The 20,748-nt window shown below is 37.6% G+C and overlaps 1 protein-coding gene across 3 annotated transcripts in view; it reads left to right on the top strand.

The window, feature by feature from the left end:
- The window catches only part of HADHB (hydroxyacyl-CoA dehydrogenase trifunctional multienzyme complex subunit beta), a 37,605-nt gene extending 18,742 nt beyond the window's left edge, over positions 1-18,863 (top strand). For 2 of the 3 annotated variants that reach the window (XM_059893440.1, XM_059893441.1), the window contains exons 5-15: positions 387-431; positions 4,597-4,696; positions 7,744-7,831; positions 8,954-9,141; positions 9,481-9,661; positions 10,641-10,762; positions 12,843-12,922; positions 13,002-13,049; positions 13,757-13,844; positions 14,169-14,243; positions 15,340-15,603. In XM_059893440.1, coding sequence (XP_059749423.1) covers positions 387-431; positions 4,597-4,696; positions 7,744-7,831; positions 8,954-9,141; positions 9,481-9,661; positions 10,641-10,762; positions 12,843-12,922; positions 13,002-13,049; positions 13,757-13,844; positions 14,169-14,243; positions 15,340-15,588 — 1,264 coding nt within the window. In that variant the 3' untranslated portion in view covers positions 15,589-15,603. Of the gene's footprint in view, positions 1-386; positions 432-4,596; positions 4,697-7,743; positions 7,832-8,953; positions 9,142-9,480; positions 9,662-10,640; positions 10,763-12,842; positions 12,923-13,001; positions 13,050-13,756; positions 13,845-14,168; positions 14,244-15,339; positions 15,604-18,095 lie in introns of those variants that run through there. The other variant, XM_059893442.1, reaches the window with a different exon arrangement.
- The last annotated feature ends 1,885 nt before the right edge of the window (positions 18,864-20,748 follow it).

Below are 20,748 nucleotides of genomic sequence, written 5' to 3'. Positions count from 1 at the left end.
TGTATTGCTCATGTCCCTTGAGACATCACAAAATAAATAATGAATTTTTTAAAAATAAAATAAAGGAGAACTTAAAAGGTGGGGTTTAAATAAAAATATTTTATTAAATAAAATATTAAATGTTAAATATTTAACATGTGTCATGCTGAACAGTAAGACAGTGGGCAAGATTCTTGTTCGTTCTTAGCCAGCTCAAAAGGAGTCAAGGCTTGCCAGATTTTTAAGGATGACAAATAGCAAAGTCACACTATTTCTTCATTTGGAATGATGTTAAGTGCATTTATAGCAGCATATGTTAGATTATTTCTTTAGGTATTTCAAACAGAATGAAAAACATTTTTTATTAAAGCTCTAGGCTTTTGGTTTAAATTATTTTCTTTCCCCAGATATAAAGACCTGATGCCACATGATTTGGCTAGAGCAGCACTTTCGTAAGTAAATGCAGTTTCATTTTAGTTCTTATTTCATTAAAAGTACTTTTCTCCAGTTTTTACACTTGAAATAGCATGTTTAATAGAATTTCCATATCTAAGATATGTTAACTTTTATGTGGTGAGAAAAAACACTTAGTAGATTTTACAAGATTCATTTATTCTTCATTTTAGCCGTATGTGCTACACAAATTCAAGCAGCTGGTGAATGTCAGCGACCTTTATTTTGTAGGCTTGACTATTTCTTGGCATTGACAGTATTCCTTAATGAGTACTGTAGCTAGCTGCCGGTTGTAAACAATGTAGGACTAGGTTGATCAGGCTAGTCCTACATTGATCAGGCTAAATACAATACATATATTTGATGATTATCTTAGAAACGTCATACTGTACGAGGATAGCTGAACAAATTATGTAAATACAGAGGCAGAACCTGTGTATACAGAGGACCAACTGTACTATGCCATTTTATTTAAGGGACATGAGCATCCTCAGATTTTGGTATCCCTGGTGGGATGGGGATGTGGTTATTTATCTAGAAAAAAGCCTAGAATGAGACCTGAAGGTTCCTGTGCAAACCAAATAAAAATGTAAAATTAGATGTGGTTGCATGAGATTGAGATGGAAGAATAATTTGATGAGAGTCAACATGTAAGGCATTATCATTCATTGATGCTTTGCCTTTGTGTCTTCAAGCAGCTACAGGTCTTTCATAGTTTGAAAAAACCCTTCTTTGCACCTTTCTGCCCATCTTGTTCTGTTTGTTCTCTTCCTGCCAGCCTTTAAGAATGAATGAAAGCAGCAGTTGCTTTTCTTTTCTTACTATCCATTTATTCTCCTTAATCCCATAATTGCTTCCATTCCCATTGCTCTACAGTAACTATACTTTGGAATCTTCTCTTAATAATGACTGTGTAATCACTAAATGCACCATTTTTTTCTCAGACCTCAATGACTTTGTCTTCTATAGCATTTGACACTGTCAGCTGTACTTGAAACTGTCTTCCTTTGACTTCATGTTACACCATTACGATTTTCCTTCCATTTTCTGACTGATTCTTTTCTACTTCTTAAAAAACTGGATCCCTTCTTCTATCTCTTTTTTAAAGGTATTTTGTAAGTTTTAGTCCTTAGAACTTTGCATTTCTCTGTATGCATGCTTTTCCCTAAAAATCTCATCTACTTAATCTTTATTTTTTTATGTAGAGGACTTGCAGATCTCTAAATCTGACCTCTTTTCTTAGGTATCTCAAGCTCAGTGTGTAAAAAATAAAAATTATCTTTTCCCTGAAGCCAGCTTACTTTCCTGTTCCTGATAATGGTGCTATTTCTGATTATGGTCCCAGGCTGGAGATTTACAGGTTTTTCCTCAACTTTCTGAATTAAAAAATGTCAACTATACAATAAAATTGAAAGTGAACCCCTAAATACCCCTCACTTAGCATTAATAAGTGTTATCATTTTGCCATGTTTTCTATAGCTTATGGTTTGAAGCATTTGACATTGTTTCAGGCATCTTGATACTTCAGCCTTAAATTCTTCAGCTAGTACTCCTAAGAATGAGGACCTTCTCTGTTATCCACAATACCATTACCATAGCTAGGATGATAATGATTGTATGATAACTTCTAATATCCAGTTCATAGTCACATCCCCCTCACCTGTTCCAAGAATGTCCTTTCTTTTAATTTTTTTTTTTTCCAAACCAGGACCTGGTCAAAGTTCATATTACAAATGAACATGTCTCTTTGGTCTCTTTTAATTTAGGACATCCCTCCACTCCACCCCCGATGACAGTGACTTTTTGAAAAGACCAGGCCAGCTGGCCTGTAGAATGTCCCACATTCTGGGTGTTTCTTCGTAGTAATATTTAACTTTCCTCTGAATTTCCTATAAACTGGAAGTTAGATCTCTAAGCTTGATTAGATTCAGGTTAAACATTTTTTGGTAAGAATGCTTCATAGGTAAAGTGCATGGGTATTGCATCATGTTAAGAGGCGCATGATGTGTAATGTTAAATCTAACCACTCGGTCATGGTGATCAGACCACTAGATCTCTTGATTATAAAGGTGTATTTTTTTCCTTTGCAATTAGTAAGTCACCTGTAAAGTGATATCTTAACAGCATGTAAACATCTTGTTCCCCAACAACCTTTGACCAAATGGTCTTAGCATTCATTGATAATTTTTGCCTGGATTAGCTATTACATTAGAGATTACAAAATTATGACTTTGATCATTCTTTTATTCCTTCTATATTTATTGGTTGGTATTTTTCTGTGAAGATCAGCTTTCCTTTTTTTTTTTTTAAGTGATGTGGACTTACGAATTTTTATTTATTAATTGTGTTAAAGCCAAGCTTGGTCACTGTTCTTTTTGAAGCTCAGATTATCCCATAGTTTATCTGTGGGAGTTCCTTCAAGTTGGCTCCTATGGCCCTTTTGTTTGTTAGTATAATATTGTTTTTTGAGTGTAATTTGCATACAATAAAATGCACATATTTTTAAGTATATAGTTTGATGAATTTTGTCAAATGTGTACACCCTTGTTCCTGTTTTTGCTATGGTCCCACTAATCTTTGAGTGCTTTCTTATTTTTGGCACAAAAAAGATCAGAGAGGTTCATTTTGTACTTTTCTTGCCTTAGACCTGGCCTCAGTCGTTTTTTAAAAAGTTAATACCTTTAGGGCTTCCCTGGTGTCACAGTGGTTAAGAACCCGCCTGCCAATGCAGGGGACACGGGTTCGAGCCCTGGTCCGGGAAGATCCCACATGCTGCGGAGCAACAAGTCTCGTGTGCCACAACTACTGAGTCTGTGCTCTAGAGCCCGCGAGCCACAACTACTGAAGCCCGCGAGCCACAACTACTGAAACCCACGTGCCTAGAGCCCATGCTCTGCAACAAGAGAAGCCACCACAATGAGAAGCCTGCGCACCACAACGAACAGTAGCCCCCGCTCGCCGCAACTAGAGAAAGCCTGCACACAGCAACAGAGACCCAATGCAACCAAAAATAATTAATTAATTAATTTTTTAAAAAAGTTAATACCTTTGCTAGTAAATGGCATTTAGAAACCAAGTCTGAGTTCAAGATGTGCTCATTCCTACTGGAGTGTTATTGCTTCTAGTCTCTATCAGTGATCAGAACTAGAAAAATATATGTTATTTAAATTGTGTTTATATTGATATTTCAAATTTAAATTTAACATAACTGGGATTTTACTCTTTAATTTTCTGTTTGTTTCTCTTTTCTTCTTTTTTTAAAGAAATATATATATTTTTTTAATTAATTAATTAATTTATTTATTTATGGCTGTGTTGGGTCTTCGTTTCTGTGCGAGGGCTCTCTCTAGTTGCGGCGAGCGGGGGCCACTCTTCATTGCGGTGCGCGGGCCTCTCATCGCGGCCTCTCTTGTTGCGGAGCACAGGCTCCAGGCGCACAGGCTCAGTAGTTGTGGCTCACGGGCCTAGTTGCTCCGCGGCATGTGGGATCTTCCCAGACCAGGGCTCGAACCCGTGTCCCCTGCATTGGCAGGCAGATTCTCAACCACTGCGCCACCAGGGAAGCCCAAGAAATATTTTTTTATTTATTTGGTTGCACCAGGTCTTAGTTGCAGCAGGTGGGCTCCTTAGTTGTTGCATGCAAAAACTCTTGGTTGCAGCATGCATGTGGGATCTAGTTCCCTGACCAGGGATCGAACCCGGGCCCGCTGCATTGGGAGCTCGGAGTCCTAACCACTGCACCACCAGGGGAGCCCCCTCTTTGATTTTTGACTGAAAACTTTGGTTTATGTATCTGTTTTATCCTATTTCAAATTTTTTTTTAAATTTTTTTATTGGGGTATAGTTGATTTATAATCTTATATTAGTTTCAGGGGTACAACATAGTGATTTAAAATTTTTATAGATTATATTCCAAATTATTTATGATTCTTCCTATTTAACTTCTCATTGCCAATTGAGCATCAAAGGTTGACTTTTTAAATTAGACTTTAATTTATTTGATAAGGTGCCACATGCTTGTCAAATTAAGGAAAAGATACAATCTCTACTCTTAAATCCAAAGTTAACCTTTTAACCAAAGTTAACTGTAGTGCTTTATGTGATGATCTATGGCACTATCTTGAATGTATGAAATGTTTCTTTGCTTTGGACTTCTGCTGGCAGGGGTTTGTTGCATCGGACCAGTGTCCCAAAGGATGTTGTTGATTATATCATCTTCGGCACAGTTATACAGGAAGTGAAAACAAGCAATGTGGCTAGAGAGGTGAGTAAAACAAACTTTGTATTGTTTAAAGATTGATAGGAGAATCAATTTGAGTTTTAATTAATAAAATTTACTCTTTAAAAGTTTTTAAAATTCATTAAAGTTATATTTGACTTAAATGTGATTTTACTACTTGAATTATTTTATATTTAAAAGAAATATAGTATAAATCAAATGACGTACACTATACTAGAATATATTTATACTATATATCAAATCAATTATTTAAGCTGGTTTGGGATATTTTAGTTTGTTTTCTCTTAGGAAAATAGAGATTATGGCAAAGTATGGCTGATGTGACTTTTAGTAATGCTAGATATTGTGGCCTCTAACTTAAAATTTCAACATTTTACAAAGAACTTATTTCATAACACGGTTTTTATTGGAGGTAGCCTTGCTTATTCATTTGTTCCCTTTGACTAGATGACACATAGGGCAGTTTCTTTTTTAACTATTTCACAGGCGTTTACTTTTACCCTAGTTGGCAAAGCTCCATGTAGTGTTTATTGGGCAGCTGAGATAATGACAGGCGTTGGAACTTCTGCAGCATGTTCTACAGGCATTTCATGATGAATAGTCCAAAAACATTTTCTGGGCTTTGTTTCAATTCAAAAGTGGCTATTTGGGTAAAGTTGGCTCCAAAGCACATTTCATTGTGCTAATAAGCATTTTCTTTATTTCTGGTTTGTGCTTGCCATATTATTGTGTTCAGTATAGTTGGAAGGGCAGTAACTTTCACCACTGTCAGCCAAGAGAAGGGGAAATGAGCAGAACTGAAAGTATTTGTTTTGTCCCCCCTTTTTACTCATCAGTATATGTTAAGACTGCTGAAGGCTTGGTGTTACCGAAGTCCGCCATAATCACCTACTGTATATTGTAGGGAGACAGGAAAGAATTAAGAACAGGAAGAGGGTTTTTTTTCCCGTCCTGATTTTTTTGTTTTTCCCTGGACCTTCACCCTTCTAAATGTATCAAATATGACAATTTCATGAGTATATCAACATTTTCAACTTTTATATTCTGAAAAAAACAAAGTGACTCTTATAAGAGCACTTAAAAAGTAAATATTAAATCTGTTTCAATTTTCTCTATATTTCTATTCTATCCCAACACTAAAGCCATAATTTTTTTTCTGGAAATTTTATATCCGTATGCAAATCTCAGCTATTGATTGACATGTGGTAGATTCCCTCTCCCAGCCCTGTACTAATACTAAAGGCTAAATTGAGGGGATATGTTATAAGTATGTCTCTCTATAGTTGTTTTATAACCTAAAGGCTACTGTGACTTCCAGCTAGAAAACTTTAAGCACCTGTTGTCTGTATTAATAGTGTAATAATGAAATCCTGAAAGGCTTCTGCTGCTGAGTTCCCATGAACCTGACTTCACTGAAGGGCCTCAGCATACTTCCCTGCTCTCCAACTTAACTAAGAGGCATTTTCCTCCTTTCCCCTCATTGTACTATCTAGAGCCTAAGCTTGCCTTGAGAGCTATTCAGACTTTAAATAGAAACATGTAGACAAGGTTCACCAGCAACCACTTCTATTTAAAGTTTCTTCAGTCTTGAGAGTCATCTGGGGCCAGGGGTGTGACACAGGCCAGAGAGGACCACGTGAGGATCAGGCCATTACAACCTCAGTGCCCTTTACACTTGCCCCACTGGGAAGCTCTCCTCCCCTTCCCCTTGGAGACTTGCCTCTCTCTTCCTTTTGGGTTGGTTTACATCGAGAGGCTGAGGTGCAGCTGCCAGCGGGTAGTTTTCAACAAAGTGTTGGGCTCTTAGTATCAGGCCTCACTGGAAAGACCACAGTAAGGTCATGTTGCATGTACACTACTGTAACGCATTTCTGTCCCTATGGATTATGGTGAATGGTGGTAAATGCAGTAACTAGTATAGGTAGTATAAGTATGAAGATAAAAATCAGTTAAGAAACAACACCCTTTAATCTCAGCTTTGGAAAAATGTTAACCTTACCAAATTATGGAAAATCTTGTATTCTGAGGATAAATAGTTTGAGAAAAAGGCCACTAAAAATTAATTCCCTTAATAGGAACCAGAATTTCATAGTAAATGATGGTGGGGGTAAGTATTTTATTTTTGCACCTATGCATTAGTTCTTTACAGAAACAAAAATGGAATCAGGCATTCATTGTTTCTTGGGCAGCATAATTTACTCAATAAATAGTATAATAAAATAATAGATGTCCTTATGTCCATTTTTAGATTAAAGGAGGGCCTCAGTTTTTCTCAAGGCCCCTCAAATTACTCTCTTTTGAAGCACCTCTTGTGTCATCATCCTGACCAGTTTTCTCGTTTCCAGTTGTTAACTGGTCTAACCCTTATTTGTCAGAGGCTCACTTGAGGCTCAGGCAGTTTTCCAAAATTTCTTTCATCAACTTGAACTCTTGCATGTTTGGCGTGTTTTCCAATTCCTCTTTGCGTTGGATCACGGTGTGCTGTCTGAAATATCAGGCAGTCAGTGAAAGTAGAGACGCGTGTGAGCAAGCAGGGACCTGTGTGGGAATCTGTTCATGAGGGGTCAGTTCTTCAGAAATTATTTTCATGTCATGAAATTACTTTCATTTCACTTTGCTTTACTACTAAGCCTTATAACTGCAGGAACATAGGTCATGAGAACCCCACACCATGATATAGGTCATCATTCCCTCAACTGTATGTAGCAGGTTTACTTTAGGTTTACTTGCAAATTTAAACAAGTTAAAATCAAATTACATATTAATGTCCTTAAAGCTCTGAGAAAAGCATTGCTAAGAAATTAGGTGAATTGCGAGACTGTTGTAGGCTTGAATACCACACTAGGAAATGGCTACAAGGAACTTGGCAGAGTGCTTGTCAGTTAATGGCTAGACGAAAAATTAGTAAACCATTTCTGTGATGTGCTTAGTTTTATTTTAAATATTACTCTATGGATTATTGAACTCAAATCCTTTCCTGATTTACCATACAGTGAAGTATTGCTTAAAGCACCATTTACATGTAGCACTGCCTTCATAAGTGATCATTTCATTCACTCTGTTTCCTGAAGGCTGCCCTCGGAGCTGGCTTCTCTGATAAGACTCCTGCTCACACTGTCACCATGGCTTGCATCTCTTCCAACCAAGCCATGACCACAGGTATGTTTTTTTGACCGCAGAAGGTACATGTTGGTTCTCCTTTGTCTTTTATATGATCATTAAAAACTACTCTAAACAGAAATAAATGATCTCTGTGTGTTTCAAAAAATAAGGTAATGTTTAAATTTTTTGATTTTTGACAGTAGTTCTCAGCCCTTTTTCCTGCCCTCCGTACCTGAGGACCACAACCATTCTTGTAGTTTTTCCATTCGTAGTGTGGCTGGCTATCTCAGGGATTATTTGTTGGAGGGATACTTCTAGATTTGAGGCATGAGAAGTTTATAACCTGCTAGATTTTAGTTAGGTGATTCTAATATGATACTCCCCCACGAAGATTGTGGCCTTCCTCCCTCTACCATTGTCACAGTGATAAGTCACTGCTTTAGATGATACAACTCTTTTCCTCTACTTTTCCCTCACATCTAGGCATTTTTTTAATTAGTTAGAAATTCTCCTAAAAAACTTAGCAAATCTATGGGACATTTTGTAGCATCAACCCTTATTGTGAAAAGACAGGAAACGTGAAAGATATGGTCATGATGTGCTCTCTTAGTGACATCAAGGCCAGGTTGCCACCTAAGGGGTGGCAGGGGATGAAGCCAGAGGCAGGGATGGGGGCATTCTCCAGTCCACGCAGCATGGGTCTGGGTAGAGCGACACAGTACTTGCCAGTGGCCATAAAGAGGGAAAGGGGCTGCCTTCTATCTAAAAGCCAGAATTTCTCTAGCTTCTAGTAGAAATTGAAATTCTCTTTATAGGAAAAAAGTCATTATGGAAACTTAAGCTGGGAGCATATAAAATATGCCAAAAGTTCTGGTTTAGAGTACGATTTGTTTGAGAGTTGGTCCAGTGGATACTTCCGAAAGTTGATGTCCGTACAGCCTGAATGAAACTTGTTTTTCTCCAGTGCATTGAATGTATTTTTAGTCATTTAAAAACCTTACCCTAATCCCTCTGAAGAGGTAAAAACCTTAATTACACATGTTGTACAATGCTAGTAACTATCATACAATTTTTAAATCAAGAAGCCTAAATGTAAAAAAAGGAAAAACAGCTTAAATTACCAGTGGCCTGTTTATCTATACAAGAGATGCTCATGTACCTGTGCCCTGTGCCCTGTAGCTGTCAGCTTGATTGCTTCCGGCCAGTGTGATGTGGTTGTGGCAGGCGGTGTAGAGTTAATGTCTGACGTCCCTATTCGCCATTCAAGGAAAATGAGGAAGATGATGCTGGATCTCAGTAAGGCCAAGACTCTGGGTCAGCGACTGTCTTTAATCTCTAAATTCAGATTGAATTTCCTGTCACCCGAGGTGAGACTTGTGAACGCTTACGTAAAGACTTGTGTTGCCGAAGCATCCCATTGCAGAGATTTAGACTTAGGGAAGACAGCATGCGTTCAGTTATGCTCTAGCAGTTGCAGATTCTGTTAGTTACAGGGAGAGGTTAATTATTTGGTCCAGATGGAAAGAAAGAAAAAATAGTGGTTCGAAGATTTGAATTTGTAAGCCCTTTTTAGAGATGCCCTGCTCAGAAAGAACTTCCCTTGTCTTGGTCTTGATTGATAGTAGACTTTAACTTTCCTAAATAACCCTAGGTGTGGTATAGCACCCGTTAACAGTGTGCCTGGTCCTGAATATCTCCTTTCCCAGCTTCCAGCAGTGGCCGAGTTCTCCACCAATGAGACCATGGGCCACTCTGCAGACCGACTGGCTGCCGCCTTCGCTATTTCTCGGCTGGAACAGGATGAGTATGCACTGCGCTCACACAGCCTGGCCAGAAAGGCACAGGATGAAGGACTCCTTTCTGATGTCGTGCCCTTCAAAGTACCAGGTAAAACAGTTTGCTTAACTTTGTAGAGGAGAATGCTCTTAATGCTCTTGATATTTGTTAGGGAGTTCTGAATTTCTTCCAAAACTCCAAAGACCCCGAGTGACTTTCCAGTAAATATGATGGTTCTCTTTCCAAAACACTCAGCCTTTATTCTTAAACATGGACTCAAGTTTCAATCCTTGTTGTAACAGTAGGTAAACATTTTTTTTTTAAAGATTTTATTTTATTATTTACTTAGGTATTTATTTTCGGCTGTGTTGGGTCTTAGTTGCAGCACGCGGGATCTTTGTTGAGGCATGCGGGCTCCTCGTTGCGGCGCGCAGGCTTATCTCTAGTTGTGGCATGTGGGTTTTTTCTCTCTAGTTGTGGTGCACGGGCTCCAGGGTGTGTGGGCTCTGTAGTTGTGGTGCGCGGGTTCCAGAGCGCGTGGGCCCCGTAGTTTGCGGCACACAGGCTCTCTCGTTGAGGCGCGCGAGCTCAGTAGTTGTGGTGCGCAGGCTTAGTTGCCCCAAGGCACGTGGGATCTTAGTTCCCTGACCAGGGCTGGAACGTGCGTCCCCTTCATTAGAAGGTGGATTCTTTACCACTTGACCACCAGGGAAGTCCCTGGTAAAACTTTTAAAAAGAGAAGTTTTTATGTCTCCTTTAGATCTTGCAGATATGTTTTAGTTCTTATGTGCATGCCTGTTTTTAAAATTCTTCATTCATATCTCTTCTGTATAGAAGAGCCAAATGTGAATGAATATCTTAAGAAAATAGGGTATCCTTTCTAATGTTAAATCATTTAGATTATTTCCCAGAAGTCTTAAGAATTTATTTTCAAATTTGGTAATATCTTGATAACTATAAAAGGCTTTCTTTTTAGTGAATATCTGTGGTTTACATTTTATTTGTTCTTGTAATTTTTAAGGTGTATTTCTCTGGAGAAGATATATAATGCTTGTTGTGCCTTAGAGTTAAAAACTTCATATTTTTATAGGAAAAGATACAGTTACTCAAGATAATGGCATTCGTCCTTCCTCCCTGGAGCAAATGGCCAAACTAAAACCTGCATTCGTCAAGCCCTATGGCACAGTGACAGCTGCAAATTCTTCTTTTCTGGTAACTATGTGTGCTATATGTGTTTACTAGTGATCTTTTATATTTGTGTACTCTCAATAGAAAAGCCTGAAATAGAGGTATTTGTGTGTATTATGAATAGAGACTTAAAAATATACTTCCTCATTACAAAGATAATATTAAAATAGAATTATAGCTTTTAAAGCCATAGAAGTCTCCTGACCCAGTCACCATTCTGATACAAAAAGCTGTTCTTTTCAGGCACTTCAGCAGTCAAAAAACTGACTGCCTGTGCTAGGCACTGGAGATAAAAAGAACAGTTTATTGTAATGTAGTGAGAAAGTGCTGTGAAGACTATAAGCATAGGCTCTTGGGGAAGATACATAGATGGGTGAGTCAAAGAGGCTTCTTAGAGGAGGTGACCCTTGCTCAGAGAATCTTGAAGGACGAGTACAAGCCAATTCAAGTAGTGTATGAACGGCATTCTAGGCAAAAGGAAAAGCAAATGCAAAATCAGGAGTTACGAGAGCAAGTACCTCTCTGGGGAAAAGCTTGGTTGGAACATAGGATATGAATTCAGGGAGTCATGTAAGACTTGGCAAGTAGGCAGAGAGAGTGACAAGATACTTCTCCTAGCTCTGATTGTTAGAAAATTATATTTTATGCCGGCCCCCAAATTACTTTCCTATAAGCATCATGGAATAAATCTACCCTCGTTTTCTGTTGTTGTTATTTTACTTATATGCAGGTAGCTTCATGTCCTTGCTTGGGTTTTTTTTCTTCTCCTCAATTGAATGTCCCTGCTGATTCTGCTTCTGCTTGGGAGATGTGGTTTTCCTTCTCCTACTACCTTGGGTGTAGTCTTCTGGATATAGTTCATCTGGTCAATGTTTCTTTTACAGTGTAACTCCTCTATCCAGATATACAGTCTAGAAACATAGGCAAATGTTTGACATATTTGACTTTGGTAAATGATGATTTAATGCCTGCTCTTGAGCTCGGGCAAGGGTGCCTGAAGTGGTTCCAACACGATGGTGTACCACTCTGTAAAGCCTGAGTGGTGAAGGGCTGGTTAGGTGATTATTTCCAAAACCAAGTTGGATGATAGGGCCATATGGTATGGGTTACACTCTTGGCAGATCTGAACCCCCTTGATTACTTGTGGGGTGTGCAAAAGGTTCAGGTTTATTCATCAAAAATCAGAAACACGAATCATCAGAGGTAATGCATCACAAATACATGGATTTTCAGAGATTTTGTTAACGCACCACATTCACTGCAATTTTGCACAACTGCACATTGAATATATTATTGATGTGATATCATTATGTATAGTCACCTGTGTTTCCAGACTTTATGCCCGCCTATCAATAGTGGCTACATAGCCTCTTCAAAATTACTGAGTTATAAAAATATGGTCTGATGTGGTAGAAATTGTTTTGATTTTGCAAATTCTAGAGAGTAGTTTCCTTTCCTTTGGAATTTTGGATTTTTTTTTTTTTTTTGAGCTCTTTCTTTTGAAGCAATGGTAAAGGGCTTCTGTGAGTGGTACTTCTTTGTCCCCCAACTTCTCAGTTGTCAGTTGGAAAAAAGCATGTGGGGTAGGTCCAGAGAGGGAAGGCCATGGTTCTTATGTTCTCAGCTATCTACCTATTTCTTCTTCTCCCATTTTTATAGTCTATAAATAGAAGAAAATCACCTCGAAGCCACAGGCAGGAAGCAGCTGGGAAACAGTCCAGAAAATGTAAAAACAAATCAATAAACAAGAGATTTTTTTGGAGATTGTTTTAATTCATAAAATTCCTTATATTCTGCACTAAAAGCAAAAAACTTTTAGTTTATCATGAACACATATTTCTAGAGTTACCTATTCTCCTCATCCATTTTGATAATTACGGTACTTTCTGAATAGGCTCTTCTACCCTCGTCTTCCAAAAGTGGGTCGGTGTGTGTGTTTGAATTGTGACTTAACGATGGATAAAATGAAAAGGTTTTGTTATATAGAGGCACTGTATAAGTGTCACTGGTTGGTAGATTTAGGAACAGGGCATAGAAGGTGGCTGAAGAAAGACCACCAGAGAGGCTGCAGAATTTAACATTTTTGTTCCGGTCAACATTTCAGACCGATGGTGCATCTGCAGTGCTGATTTTGGCAGAGGAAAAAGCTCTGGCCATGGGTTATAAGCCGAAGGCATATTTGAGGTAAAGTAAGTGTTCAAATAAATTGCCTCTGGTTTCTTTATTTTAGTGCTAGAGCTAACTCCTCTATTTTTTTACCTAGGGATTTCATGTACGTGTCTCAGGATCCAAAAGATCAGCTTTTACTTGGGTAGGTAGCAGTGTATATCCTAGGATTATAATGAAAAATATTTGGTTACCAATGTTTCTTACATAGATTTTAAAGTACATTAAGCCCTGAGTTCATAATTGGCTTGTGAGTTGGGTTTTTAAAATAATAATAATCTTTTATGTTGCTTTATCATTTTATAGTTTTGGAGTCTTTTCTACTTTTTCCTATACTTTTCTACTTATAATTACAATATATATACAATTTTGTGTTCTTGTTTTACATTAAGATGTCATAAGCATTTTTTTCATATTGCCACACACTCTGCAACAGTCTTCAGAATAGCTTTTTATAAAAGCCTCCTAATGTTTAGACTCCTCTCCCTCCCTCACGAGGCTCTACCCTCACTAGCCTCCATTATGTCCTTTAACTAGCCACGCCCCTTCTGATGCTCTGCCTTTTGAACTCTGTGTTCTTCTAGCTCTTCACATTATTAAGTTGTCCTTCTCGTTAATTGTTTACTTGCTTATTATCTATTTCTCTGAGTCCAGAATATCAACTGCAAAGGACAGAGGCCATGTCTGTTCAGTTTAATATTGTATCACCAACACTTAATATTTGTACAGTAGAATCAGTGAGTGAGTGGAAGACACTGATAATTATGTAGAACTCAGTTTGGGGAATATGAAGGAGCTCTCAGGTTAAAAATTAAAGTTTTAATATTGTATCACTTATTTTTTTCTTTTCAGACCAACATATGCTACTCCAAAAGTTTTAGAAAAGGCAGGATTAACAATGAATGATATTGATGCTTTTGAATTTCATGAAGCTTTCTCAGTAAGTCACTTTAAAGACACATATCAAAGGACTATAATCATTTAATATGAGTAAAACAAGAGTGGAGCTTTATATTTGAAGTACTGACTTACACTGCTGGGAGGGGCATGATGGGAGGAACCCAGGGCTACACACACAGTGCTGAAAAACATACCTTTTGAAGCTATCACTTTGAGGCCCTTCAAAAGTACCAGATTGTTTCTTTAGGAAATATTCACTGAAAACTGATTTAAAGATTTGCTTAGCTTTAAAGTTAGACAAACTCAAAGAACGCCTTGAGGGACATTACTAACAAGGTCCTTATTGAGTTATTTTCCTTTCTAGGGTCAGATTTTGGCTAATTTGAAAGCCATGGATTCTGATTGGTTTGCACAAAACTACATGGGTAGAAAAGCCAAGGTAAGTTTCTGGTTAAAAATATGCTCGAGGAACTTCCCTGGTGGTCCAGTGGTTAAGACTCTGCACTTCCACTGCAGGGGGCGCAGGTTCGATCCCTGGTTGGGGAACTAAGATCCTGCAAGCCGTGCAGCATAGCCAAAAAAAAGTTTGAATTTCCAAAGCACTTTAATATTTGGAGCTTTAATACCTGCTAATAAAAATATGAAGAGGAAAACTGCTGCTTCTTATGAAGAATTTTGTGTTTCATTACATATATTTATTTCTTAGTTGAAAAATACCTCCTGGAAATTCTTTAGAAAAAAATAAAAGCAAGGATAAAGAAGATGTGGCACATATATACAATGGAATATTACTCAGCCATAAAAAGAAACAAAATTGAGTTATTTGTAGTGAGGTGGATGGACCTAGAGTCTGTCATACAGAGTGAAGTAAATCAGAAAGAGAAAAACAAATATCATATGCTAACACATACATATGGAATCTGAAAAAAAAAATGGTTCTGAAGAACCTAGGGACAGGACAGGAATAAAGATGCAGGCGTAGAGAATGGACTTGAGGACATGGGGAGGGGAAAGGGTAAGCTGGGACGAAGTGAGAGAGTGGCATGGACATATATACACTACCAAATGTAAAATAGATAGCTAGTGGGAAGCAGCAGCACAGCACAGGGAGATCAGCTCGGTGCTTTGTGTCCACCTAGAGGGGTGGGATAGGGAGGGTGGGAGGGAGACGCAAGAGGGAGGAGATGTGGGGATATATGTATACACAAAGCTGACTCACTTTGTTCTACAGCAGAAACTAACACACCATTGTAAAGCAATTATACTCCAATAAAGATGTTAAAAAACAAAAAATAAAATAAAAGCAAAATTTTAGGTTGTCTTTGTTCATCCATTCTGATGTTAGATGAAAAATAAATGGGCCCTTGGCTTTCAGAATTGATTTAGAATTTCTTTCTTTTGCAGTAAAATAACTTGTGATTTGTCTTTAAGTTAGTTACTTCCCTTTATTGCCATTACTACCTGTTAACTACGAGCCTGGCCTGATTCTTAAGTAAACTCATCTTTATATTTGTGTCTATTTTTGTGGGAGCCAGGTTGGATCGCCTCCTTTGGAGAAGTTTAACATCTGGGGTGGATCACTCTCCCTGGGGCACCCGTTTGGAGCCACTGGCTGTCGGTTGGTCATGGCAGCTGCCAACAGATTACAGAAGGAAGGAGGCCAGTATGGGTTGGTTGCCGCCTGTGCAGCTGGAGGGCAGGTATGTCACAGAAGCTTCATAGGAGCTTCCAGAAAGTCATTTTCTTGGAAACAAAACAAATTCATCCAAGAATGTTTGATTTAGCTTAATTTGAAACAGTCTTAGAGCGATTTTTCTGATGACAGACAACCGGGAAAAAAGCAGCCCATTTTTGTGGGGAGGGAGTACAACTTTAATTCTGATAGTACTTTGAAAGGAAGAATCTATTTAAATCCAAGTTATTTTTTTTCCCTAAAATAATGTTTGTGTTTTTTGTTTATAAAAGTTATATATGCTCCTTATGGAAATTATGAAAATACAAAAAGTATTTAGAAAATAAAATTATAATCACTTATAATCCCCTCATCAGACACTATCATTATTCACACTTTGATATATTTTCTTCTTTAATAATAAAATTTTATTCATTTATCTAGTCACCATGAGACCTTATCCATAAAATCTCTCCAAGTCTTTCTTGAGAACTGAACTATACCTTAATGGAGAATTAATTTGCCTCTGGATAACCCTTTGCTATTTAGCTGAGGAAAATTATGTTTTTCTACAGATTTTTTTTCTATCTGCTTTACTTGTGTTACTGACAAAACTTCCTACCTGCTATAGCATTTCACTGTGGGAATAAAATCCAAAAGGAAGGCTGGTTGTAATCTTTTTTTTTTCCCAACCCTGATGGAAACAGATTTGATTTTTCTCCAGATAACAGAAACTATCTGTTGCCGACCAAGATGAATAAGATATGTAAAAGTATAAACATCTTACATTTAAAAGCCTTTATTTATGGCTTTTTCTCAGAGACTTTGAAAAAGCAAGGAATCAGTTATTTTTAGGTTGGAATATTTTAGACTTCACAATCAGAAGTATTTTCTAATCTGTGTAACTTCATTTACAGAAAACCATGGTAAATCGGGACTGGAGCCCTCCCTCGTACCTTTCTATGCCAAGTTTAAATGAGGGAGGTACCTAGTGCATAGCATTGTACATAGTGCATAGTCCACAGAGGTTAATGTCCTTTGGTTTTGAGTGTTTGTTCCCTAATTTTTTAACCTAGCACATAGAGGATTAATAACACAATACTAGATGCTTTTGTGGATGAACAAAGAATAATATCCAGTATTATTATTTACCTCTAGAAGTTTACAGTATAGTGAAGAAGGAGATGATGCATCTTAGAAACTAGATTAAACTTGGCATTGTTTCTTCAAGAGCCAAATGAGTGTTACAAACATGATTAGATCAAAGGAGGAATCCATCATTGTGGATCAGGATTTCTCAGCTTTGGCACTAGTAACATTTTGGGCCAGATAATTCTTTGTTGGGGGTGAGGGGACTGCGCTGTGTGTTGTAGGGTGTTTAACATGGTCTCTACCCACTAGATAACAGTAGCAAACCACCCCCCTCACTCCCCACCCCCCCCAACCCCCTGCCATGCACACACAGTTGGGACAACCAGAAATATCTCCAGACATTGCTAAATGTCCTCTGGGGAGAGGAGGGAGCAAAATCACTGCCGTTGAGAACCACTGATCTAGTGCAATATAAAAGATTTGGAACATGAAAACAACACAGTTGAAATAAAACAGGAAGAGGAATATTCTACCTTATTATGGGCCCTTCTAGGACAACCCCAAGTCAGTCAAACCTTCCTGTCCATGTTCTTTTGTTTGCTTGTGCCTGTATCAAGGTATTTAGCAGTTTGTTTTGAAGTACAGTGTATATTAGATTGAGGATACAGACCATATAGCAAAACTTCGTACCCACACAGTGTTCAGCTTGGTGCCTTATAAATAATAGTTGCTTAATATTTGTGGGGATTGAATTGAAGCTAGAAGCAGGGAGATTAGTTAGGCTATTAACTAGTTTGATAGCAGTCCAAAAGGTAGAATGACTATGATTATCAGATAGGATTTAGACTCATGAAATCATTAATTTCTATACTAGGTTTAAACTAGGGAGATAACTTGGATATAGCACTGTGCCTAGTACTAGGAAAGGAATTTTCTACCTTTTTACCTTTGTGGGACCTCAAATCATCATCTTGACCTGCATAGAGTAGTAAAGAAGAGACCAGGTTTTGGAATCATCTGGTTTCAAGTCCTGGCCCTGTTACTTAATAGCTTTGTGGATTTGGATGAGTAACTTAACCTCTCAAAGCCTCAGTTTTCTTATCTAGGAGAGAGAGAAGGCTGTTGTTGGAGTCACTGTATTGCGTTTATTTTTATGCAGCTAAAAAAGCCCCTCTGGCTTATTTTAATAGTAACCACTTACAGAGCATCTACTAGGAGTCAGACTCTTCTAGTTAGACTCTGATACACATGTGTATACATGTATGTGTGTGTGTGTGTATACATACACACATTGTATGCTATCTGATGCTCACAAAAACACTTTGAAGTGGGCACCATGAACCCCATTTAGAGAGCAAGTTGAGGTTCAGAATGGCTAATAACTTTCCCAAGATCACACAGTGTTTGAATGGCAGAGCCAGGATTAAGTTCCAAAGCCTATATTTTTCCCATTGTTCTATGCTGCCTCTGTACTGGCTGGATTCATTGCATTTGACTGCTCTAATTGAACTTTTTTTTCCTTTACAGGGCCATGCTATGATAGTGGAAGCTTATCCAAAATAATAGATCAAGAAGAGGTGACCTGGAGTTTCTGTGCAACACTCACCCTAGGCAATGCCATTTCAATGCACTACTCAGTGACATCTATAGTTCCTAGCTCCTCTTAGGAAAACAAAATTTGTGGCCTTCTGTTAAGTACTTTGCAGTTAAGCCTTTCCAGTGTTCTGAGCTTTCCAATAATCACGGCTTATTACTCTTTCAGGAATTTCTTAGTTACCAGAATCTCTCAACAGTGATAAGTTTAAGCAATTGTGTTTGGTCTTTATTTTTATGAAAGACTGAATGAGTGGTTGCAATTTTGGAAAGAATTTAGCTGAGATTTGGAATCACCTTTGTAACATTGGCAAATTATAGCTCATTCCTATTTGTGACCTAAAGATAAATGTTTTCTATAAAATACAAACCAATGTGCCTAAATTTAACTTAATTATGGAAAGGTAATTCAGAATCTAAACATCACTGAAAATTTACAGTAAATGTTTAGATATATAAATACCATGTTGGTTAACCTTAATAAAGTAGAGAAGTATCAGAGAACCATTTGCCTTGTTTTATTAGAGGTAAAAGGTGGTTCTCTTGGCTTAGGGACAGATTTTGCCTTGGATTACTCATTTGTAACTTCTAACCATTTTAGTCAACCATGAAGCTGCTAGGAACATAAAGAAGGTCCTGCTTTAGAATAACACCATTTTTTCCCCAGTGCCCAATTGAAATAAATTTATTTTACTGTTTGGAGATGTTTCTGTTTGCCGGGTTTAATGAAATGTAAAGAAATTTCAAAAATTTGGTCAACATACTAAAAATTCTCTGAGTTTTTTGACAACCAAACTGCATTAAATAACATGTATGGTAGTGCATTGCAGAAGCAAAAGTCTCAGTTGCAACCATTCATGTGAATTTCATTTAGGCCTATGAAAGTTACTGGCAATCAGAATCATACTCTAGTTCAGGGACAGATTGGGCAAGGGAGCAAGTGCTAACCTCTTAAAAGGTTATTTGAGAGTCCCAGCTTTATTTCCCCATGATTTCATTGGTGAATTACACCTAATGTGAGTTTTTAATACTGCAAACCATTATATTTACATATCACAAGTATTAACTCTAGATAAGTTAAATATAAAAGATAAAAAACTTTTTAAAATTTAGAAAAAAAATACCACTATGACCCTTAGGTTGGAGCGGGGAGAATTTCTTAAATAAGACATTTAAAGTGTTATCATAAAAGAAAAGATCTATAAATTTGCCTATGTTGAAATAAGAACCTTTGTTCTTTATATGATAGAGTGGAAAGACAAGCCACAAATGGGGTGAAGATACAGATGTAACTTACAAAGGATGTGCATATATATATCTTTTATATATATGTACATATATATATCTTATCAAAAATATATCTTTTATGTCTCTATCATATCATGCATATGATCAATACCTTACAAGATATATATGATATAGATATATTTTACAAAGGATCCAGGGTGTATACAGAATTCCTGCCAATCAAAAAGAAGAAAGATAGGGACTTCCCTGGTGATCCAGTGGTTAAGACTCTGGGCTTCCACTGCAGGGGGCTCGGGTTCAGTTCCTGGTCAGGGAGCTAAGATCCCACATGCCGTGCGGTGAGGCCAAAAAAAAAAGAAGAAAGATAACTTGGTAAAATATGGCAAAAGATAATAACAGGTATTTTTTTAGAAAATAATGTACAAATGCAGAATAAACATGAAAAGATGCTCATTAGTAATCAAGAAAAACCAAACCAAGATCATGATGAGGTATTATTTTATACCTACTAGACTGACAAAAATGAACAGGACTGAGAATACCAAGCGTTAGTGAGGATGTAGAACAGTAGGAACTTTTTATACACTGCTGGTGAGAATGTAGATTGATACAACCACTTTGGAAAACAGTCTGGCATTATCTTGTACATTTGAATATGACACATGGTTTATAATCCAGCTTTTCCACTCTAGGGTATATTTCCTGGAGAAACTTGTACCTGAGTACCAGAAGACATGTACAAGAGTGTTGATAGCAGCATCGCTCTCTAATAGCAATATATTGTAAATAACGAATGTTCATCCACAGCAAAGTTTTAAAAATAAGCAAAACTAAGCACATTTCTAGGATGCCTACGTACGAGGTGAAAATATTTTCCAAAACAGTTAAGAAAAAAGAGAAATCTTACAGAAGAATGCCAAATAATATGTGTAGACCCCAGGCTCCAGGAGGTGGAACAAGCCCTTCCCCTCTTGAGTGTGGGCTGGACTTAATGACTCAATTTCAGTAAGTAGAGTGTGAAGGCAGAAAACAAGACAACCTCACAGTGGAGAAACCTGGCAAACACTAGTTTAACCAAATGACCAAGGTTGTTATCGGTGCTGTCATGTGGATATCACAGACCTCCTGGTATGAGGTAATCAAAAGGGCCCTTCACCTTAGTGGTATTCTTTCCAAGTACTCATAACCTAGTCGATTCATGAGAAAACGTCAGCAAAACTAAATTGAGGGACATTCTACAAAATACTTGACCAGTACTCAAAACTATCAAAGTCATGAAAAATAAAAGAATACTGAGAAACCGTCACAGACCAGAGGAGGCAAAAGAGACATGAGAACT

This window comes from Balaenoptera ricei, chromosome 13 (assembly GCF_028023285.1).
Source record: "Balaenoptera ricei isolate mBalRic1 chromosome 13, mBalRic1.hap2, whole genome shotgun sequence".
Lineage (NCBI taxonomy): Eukaryota > Metazoa > Chordata > Mammalia > Artiodactyla > Balaenopteridae > Balaenoptera > Balaenoptera ricei.
This window is presented reverse-complemented; position numbering and strand designations above follow the sequence as displayed.